General features: G+C 53.0%; 1 protein-coding gene across 2 annotated transcripts in view; it reads right to left on the reverse strand.

Moving 5' to 3' along the window:
- The window catches only part of Lmx1b (LIM homeobox transcription factor 1 beta), a 72277-nt gene extending 64473 nt beyond the window's left edge, over nucleotides 1-7804 (reverse strand). The window contains exons 1-2 of one of the 2 annotated variants that reach the window (XM_004641560.2): nucleotides 7665-7804; nucleotides 6656-6842 (exon numbers count right to left, since the gene is read on the reverse strand). In XM_004641560.2, the coding sequence (XP_004641617.1) occupies nucleotides 6656-6842; nucleotides 7665-7803 (326 nt within the window). In that variant the 5' untranslated portion in view covers nucleotide 7804. The remainder of the gene's footprint in view (nucleotides 1-6655; nucleotides 6843-7664) is intronic. The other variant, XM_004641559.2, reaches the window with a different exon arrangement.
- Between the last annotated feature and the right edge of the window lie 98 nt (nucleotides 7805-7902).

Raw genomic sequence — 7902 nt, forward strand, 5'->3', positions numbered from 1 at the left:
CAAGGGAGGAGCCCCATGGTAGCCAAGGGTCCAGCACGCTCATCTACCCAGCATATTTCCTCCTCTACCCAGCAGCTTGGTGTCCTCTATGCTCCTGCCAGCCACCATGGGGATGGCCCTCAGAACCCTCCCTCCCCAGCAGGCAGCCTCCCCACAGTTCCTGGGGAAAGCCTCTCACAGCATGGGGGCCGGGAAACCAACATCTTTGTTTCTTCTGGAACCAGACTCCAGGAACTGGGGTTTTTCCTTCAGCAGTGCTTCCTCAAGTTCACAGAGGGCCACACCAGCTAGGTACTCTGCCATCCGTCAGTACACTGGTCCAGGACCAGTCCAAGCCAGGCTCTCCATTGAAACAAAGCCTCCTTTCCCCAATCATGTGCCCATACAACCTGAGACTCTCGCCCGCCTTGAGGGCCCCAGGGTCAGCAGGGCAGGTCCAGAGCCTGCCAGTCAAAAAGCTGAGATGGATACACTACTGCCCAGGGAATAACAAAGGAAGGGCTCACGCAGAAATTTATTTGTACTGATCAGGCGAAGCAAAAGGTAAAGGGCATCGAGGAAATGCTGTCAGCCAGGCCTGAAACCCAAGAAAGTTGCCAGTCGGAGCACAGTGGTCCCTTATACCCCACCACTCCATGCTGCAGCAGTAGTTAAAGCAAACACAGGCCCTTCACTGCCCGTCAGTTACACCTTCCCCCCAAAATTACACAAACTTTGAAACATTTTTCTGGGGGAAGATGGATGCTTCAGGAGACTTGAGGTCAAACCTGGGCTGTTTAAAGTATATTATTAACAAATAAACATTTACTGCAAAAAAAAAATGAGAAAGAGAGAAAAAACTCTATAGGCCACTGGGGAACCAAATCATGTTGCTTTTGGCATCAAATGACAGGAGACATTTATGACATGAATGGAGAACACCAGCCAGTCGATGAAATGGCAAACGTCTGCCACTTTGCTTCCTCTGCCTTCCTGAATCAACTTTTTCAAATATGGTTTTCAGCCTCAGCCTCCTTCACTACCACCACCTCCCCACTTCTGACTGCAGTGGCAATAAATACATATAATTTTGGTTTTGCTCTTTGCTGCCATCAGCACAGAATCTGAGGGCTGGAGAAGGCCTGAGGAACTTCCGGCTGGGTCAGCCAGAGAGCCAGGGCCATGAGTCCTAGGTCTCTCTGGCTGATTGACAGCTCATGCAAAGCTCTTCAGATGGGGGGGGGGGGGTCCTCCCTTCTTCCTCCTCCAGTTGAGGCCTGACTGTGGTGTCCAACAAATTGGGAGTTATAACTCATGTTGTTGAAAGTATCCCCCATCCTTCACCTACATGATGCCAAAGCAGCACTAGGGTCCCCCCACTTCTTGCTTCTTCCTTCTTTCCAAAACAACAACAACAACAACAACAACAACAACAACAACAACAACAACACCCCACAGCCATAAGACAGAAGAGACTCTTGCCCACTACAAATAGAAACCTCATAAGGACACAGTTCCTCTACCCTTTAAAAACTTCAGGATAAGGATCTCTCCCCTATGAGCTCCCTCTTCCACCTAGCTCATCATCAACCTTGAAGATGTTGGCTGAGCTTTATATTCTGTCGTTTGAATCACAATAATGATAAGCGTGAACAGTCCTTTAAAAAACGAAATTATATTATTGGTTATATTTTCCTAGCAATATGTAGACCCTGGAGATGCAATTGTTCCCTAGTGGAAATATTGTTGCTCTGGGCCGACCTCCCTTCCCCTAGGAGGAGCAGAGCGGTGCCCCAGTCCCGCCGGCTGCGGCTGCCTGCCCTTCTTGCTAACAAATGTGCTGTTGGCACTTGAGCTCGCTGTCACGATCAGAAGTTTCTCCATCTCTCTTGAGGTGCAAAAGAGGGCAAAGGATCTCTTAGAGAATGAAATCTTTACTGCAGCTCTACCAGGTGCCCCTCGAAATGAAATCTGCACAACCACCCCAAGTGCGATGCCATCCTCCCTGGTTTGACCATAGAGAACTGATGCTTAAGGATAGGCAGCCAGTGAAGTGAGATCAACAGCGGGCTGGGGGGAGCCTGCTTGGACTCATGCTCTTTGGTGGTTGAAGAAGGCAGGACCCTCACAATATCCTAGCAGGCTCAGGGAATGGTTACCCCAGGGTTGCCCTACATCTTCCCTACAGAGAGAGCTCATGGCAAGCCCAGCATGCTAGCTGCACCTGGGGAGAGAACCAGTCGGCAATCCTTGTCTTTAGGGACAAGACATCCCCCTGCTCTGATGATGGCAACAATGTAACAATAATTTCCAGAGTGTTAATAACATTCCAGGCAAGATGCCAGCTCCTTTGGGGCACCTTGTCTGGAGTCTCTATAAGAATACTTTCTTCCAGGTATTTGGTTCACATTGTATAGAAGAGGATCATAAGGTGCCAGAGCTGTGCGTCCCTAAACTTGGCTTCTGCACTGGAGAGAGCTGAGAGTCACTGAATGTCACCAATCACATACTCCAAAGCAGATCCTCATAGCGTGCTTCCCCCACTTGAGAAAAATCCAGCAAACAAATAAGGCTACACCAGCCCAGAGCCTGGGGAATAGAGGGTGAGCAGGAGTTGCCGTGAATAATGCCTCCGTTCAGCAGCAGACGACTGCAGCATCAGGGTGGCCTTTGCCTACCCTCCTGCCCATGGCCAAGGTGCTGGGGTGAAACGGAGAGACACCTTTCAATGGGGCCAGAGGGTCCCAGACTTGTGTTAGCCCAGTGAGTTTTTCAGGCTCAGTTTCCAGGGAGAGCGGGCATCCCAGATGCCTTCTTATAAGGCAAAGTCTTGTCTTCTCCAAAGCAGATTGGTCTAAGACAGATTCTCTATCCCAAGCTGTGGGCACTGATGCCTGTAGCCCTGAATTAGTGCTTTGAGGGTCCCTGCTGGGCTAGGTATCTGCTGGGAAGGTGATGCTGCTGTAGGCCTATAAGCTGGCAACTGTAGCAGTAGCTGGGAAAGGTTTCAGCCTGGCTTTGTTCCTCCAGTGCCACAACCACACTCCCGGCTCAGGGCCGGTGCGAGGTGAGCCTCCCAGGAAGGCCTTTGCCGGTGTAAACACTTTCAAGGAAAGGAATGTGCTAGGAAGAGTATGGTTGGGCCACTGCAGCCACAGCCAGCTGGGGAAATTTTTTTGAAAACCACCCCCGGACTTAGAAGGCTTTTTGTGAAACTCCCATCCAGCCTCAACACCGTCTCCCACCACGGTGGCAGTGGCAGCATTCTACCTGGCCAGGGGAGCAGGCAGGCTCAGGGCAGCCCCGGGAGTGGGAGCTGCTGCCGCTGGGTGCCCAGAGCAGAAAGGAGCCTCAGCCTTGGATGCCCAGGCAGGAGCCCGCGTTCCCCCACTCTTACACAAAGGCTCTCGCTTGTACAGCACTGAGCTCTGGGTCGCCAGACCTGGGAGCTGTATTACAAGCGATTAGACTCCATTTTGTGACAGATTTTTGGACTTTCCCACCGGCCCTCCCCGCTTCCGGAGCCTCCTCTAGGAATCGCCACCTCCTCAGGATAGAAACCCTTTCCAAACAGCGACAGACAGCAAGAAGAGAGTTACATAATTCAATTTGGCTAAACCTCCAAGAAAACAAATTGGGGAGGGGATGTTGTCATTCTTTTTGTTGTTGTTTTGTTTTTCTGTCTGTTCTGTGGTGGAGGACATGGAGGTTCAAGAATTCGCAGAAGCCATGTATCCTCCTGGTTTCTAACCGGGTTTTCGTTCAAGGAGCGAAGGCAGTGGCTGTTTTGTTTTTGTTTTTTAGAACCCCCCCACCCACCGCAAAAAGAAATCCCACAAACAAACCATGCAGGGAGGAGACTTTTCGAGTTACCAGTGAAAATGCCCAAACACACAATTCATGATCTGTTTTGCTCAACTACAGACGTAAGGGTGGATTTTATCTAATGCTACTAAATGTGTCCAAACGTCAATTAATCACCCCCATGGTGCGTAAAATAACTACACATCTGGGTGCCTAGATCTTTGAGATCAAATCGAAAGGAAGAAGAGACACTTACTAAAAATGGCAACCTTTAAGGAATAACCCCGAGGAGCTCTTACCACCCTCCTACAACCGGGTGAGGTCACATTTATTTTTTCTAAAAGTTGGGGGGTGTTAATTTCCCAATGCCGCTGACACACAAACTAGACAGAATGTAGAAGGCACGTTTCTGTGCCCACTTGATTTAATTCTCGGCTGAAAAGCATTTGCACACAGATGAAATAAATATGCATGTTCGATTCTTAAAGGAAAAAAATTGTGAATGAAAAAAAATTCTTATTGTGTAAAGAACATTTGCTTCCCAGGGAGCGCTTGTCTGCCTGGCTTCGCTTGCTCCCCAGGAAATGGTGCCTGGGACCACTGTGGGATTTGTCCCCCAAACTGTGCGGATAACTCGTAGCCTACTACCCTGCTGGCCAGCCTAGTGAAGATACCTAATTGGCATTACTACAAGAAAGGGGGGATCAGGGAGGAGGAGGAAACTAGAGTAGAAAGAATAGTGCTGCCCCCTAACTCCCCTCTGCCCCCCTCCGGGGCTTCAGCCACATCGGGGCCCAGACTCTAAGTGACAGGACGTGAGATTCACCCTACCACAAAATTCATTCTCAACGTACACAATTGCACAGAAGCAGCAGGCTCTCTGCAGAGGTTTTGTTGTCTTTTAAAAGCAAATGTACACTGGACAAAGCCGTTGCAAATGTTGAATTGTTTTGTAAAATGAGGGGGGTCAGTCCTCCACCTCTAAGGCAACATCTAAGCTCAGATGTTGCGACTTCTCGCCTCTGTGCCTCTATGACCAGGAGGGCATGCTTGAGTTCTTTTAAAGAGAAGCCCTATAATGATTAGGGAGTAAATTTGTACAAGAGTTTGGAGAGAGTCTTTTGGACAAAAAAGAAAAAAAAAATTAAAGCTACACAAATATTTCAGAGGCCTGTTTCTAGTTTGCCCGGCCTCTTAGCCTCACGTGTTGAGTTGCTGAAGCCACTGGCTGAGCTGGGTGATAAGTGGCACTGCCAGAGCAAAGCTTGGGGTCAGGCAGGCACAGCAGGGCCAGGGGTGCAGGGTGTGGATGGGCTGGAGGCTGGTGTACCTTATCACATGTACCCTGGCCTGCCCAAAGCCCACAGCCACATGGACCCTAATTCATTTGTGCTGTTCTATGCCCTGCTGCACGGAAACTGACTGGTGGCCTTTCTCTCTCCCCAAACTAGAACCACGGCAGTCCTGGATACCACTTCACACAGCGGGAGAGGCCACTGTCAGCTGTGTTCCAGGACCAGCAAAAGAGCTGATCATCTGAATGGACCCCAACCCCTGCCCACAGAACCCCCAGCCAACAGAAAGCAAGGGGCAAAAAGCAGCTTCTGCGCTTCCTCACACCAGGAGGACAGAGCCAGCACCTTTCCAGCAGAACCAGATGCCGTCTCTTGGGCTCAGGCCGGCGGTCGGTTGAGGTCACACAGCCTCAGCTAAGCTAACTGCTGGTCTTCTCTGCTGCTCACAGGACCCTGGATTTGGGGATACTCCTTGGGCACAGCAGGGAGGCTGCATTCATCACTCACCACAGGCGACCCAGCCTGCTCCTGGAGGTGTGGGCGCACACAGTCCTCTCTCAGCCCCAAATCACCCACCATCTCCCCACCCTACCACCCTATCCAAGATATTTTCTGGGCACCACTGAAAAGTTCTCACACACACAGCCATTCCTATAATGCCGCTCTGGGGACCCCCATGCCCCTCCCTCGGCTGTTGCTCCTGCCATCCTCCCAACTGTACTGCCAGGCACAAAACCCAGCAGGTCAAAAGAAAAAAAGTCTGCATCTATTCTCATCTGTCCCAGACTTCTTGCCATACAAATCCATAGGCACGGCGAAACATAGCAGGCAGCAGGTAAGGCTCAACCTTTGGTCAGAGAGAGCGGCCGCTCTCCAACACACACTGCAAGAAGAGGTGGTCCAAGAGGGCTGACTGACTCTGTTCTGCACCTTCATTGTGAGTTTTAGGCTGCAACTTGCCGTTTTAAAATCTTCCTAAACTGCTTCACCAGTGAAAAAAAATTATAATTGCAAACTTCCCGCATGGAACGGTTTGGGGAATATGGGACTCATTTCTCGGCATCAGGGACTAAAAGTGCACAAGGGAGCCTGTTGGAAAGGGGTTCCTAACTGCTAAGGTAGGTTGATGCCCAGGGCATGATTTTCCTGCTCCAGGAAACCCAAAGCCACTCTTGAGCTGGAAAAGAACAGCCTCAGGCTTGTCCCTTAAAGCACTACCTGCCTTTAAAAATCAATTTTTAGTTTCTATTCAGACCTCAGTGGGGCCAAATCCAGACCCCAGGACTCAGGAATCATACTCGCCAGTTGGCCCAGGGCCTTGTCTTGTGCCCCAACTCAGTAGTCCAGTGTAGATTTCCCCGAAAATCAATGGCACGGAGAGGCCAGCGCTAGCCAGATAGGATAGTGTGGTCCAGCCCTGCAACATGCTGCCTGCGGAGCCCTAAGAACTGCCGTGGCCCAGAGGAACGCAGAGCCTGATTCAGAGCGATGGTGTGTGGTGTGGGCCCTGCCCGGCAAGGGGCTGGCCCGGCTACAGTGCTGGGCAGCAGGGAAGGAGTAGGACGAGAGGCGCTTACTGTTGGTAGTCTTGTTTGCAGTACAGTTTCCGATCCCGGAAGTAGCAGCTGGTGGTGAGGGCTTGCTGACACGCCGCGCACTGCAAACACTCCTCGTGCCAGGACGACTCGTTGACTCGCATCAGGAAGCGGTCGGAGATGGGCCGCTGGCAGCCCTCGCAGACGGCGGGATGTGGACAGTCGGAGCCTGCAGCGCACAGAGCGAGAGCCGGCCGTCAGTGGCGCCTGGCCCGGCCCGGCCCAGCATTCCGGGCGAGTGCGCAGTGCCCGCAGTCCCAGGCCTCGAGGGCAAGGGTGGTCCGGGAGCGCCGCCCGCCGCCTTTGCTCCCTTTCTCGGGCCGCCGCGCCAGGGGCCCGGCAGCCCTCGGCAGTACGTCTCAGACTGTAGGATCCCAGACGGACAGCCGCGGCCCTCGCTGCGCTGTCCCCTTTTCCGGAGATTCAGCACTTGGTGTTAATCTGCAGTGTGGGGCAGCCGGCTGGGACCCAAACAGGCGAGGTGAGGCTGAGGCACTCACTTGCTGACACGCCCCGCGGTGGCGATCGGTAGTCTGCTGTCCCCAGTCTTCCCCCCAAAACTGTGGTCTGGATAGCCTAGGGGACATTTTTCTCCTAGAGGCTCCCCCCACTTCCCAGGTGACCAAGGACCTCCCCCAGGGTGGTGAAGGTGACTACTTGGGTTTTCTATCATTCTGCCACTCGCTTCCTATCCCTGCCGGGCGGGAGCAGCAGCTCCAGAACCTAGGCCGGGTGAGGTCGGCGTCTGGCGTCTAGCGCTGTCCTGTCCTTGCTCATCCTGAGGCATGTCCACCCACATGCCGTGCCCTCTGGGAGACCGCTTAGGTGTGCTTGTTACCCCCCTGGTGATCACCCTTGGAGTCCTGTTCCTGTCCTCTCTTCCCCTTGCGCTGCAAATTCATCTCTTTTATCTGTTGGCCTCAACATCTGTGTCGACTGCGAGACGACGCCCCTGTCCCCTGCCCACTTGAGCGTCGGACCCCGCACTCACCCAACAGTACCCCCAGAGTGGCGGGCCCGGGGCGCAGGGCATGCTCCTCCATCTTGATGCCATCCAACATCTTGGCGCAGTCCGTTTGCCCGCGGGGAAAGCACCTCTCCAGCGATTCGGGACCTGTTGCTATATCCATGGGACGCAGGGCACGCTGCGGACCTAGCCGGCCGGGCCGCTCGCCCACCCGCCCGTGCGCCGGCCGCGGCCCTGGAGTCGGGGAGGCGCGGCCCCCGCG

Source organism: Octodon degus, unplaced genomic scaffold, assembly GCF_000260255.1.
Source record: "Octodon degus isolate 3935 unplaced genomic scaffold, OctDeg1.0 scaffold00138, whole genome shotgun sequence".
Taxonomy (NCBI): Eukaryota; Metazoa; Chordata; class Mammalia; order Rodentia; family Octodontidae; genus Octodon; species Octodon degus.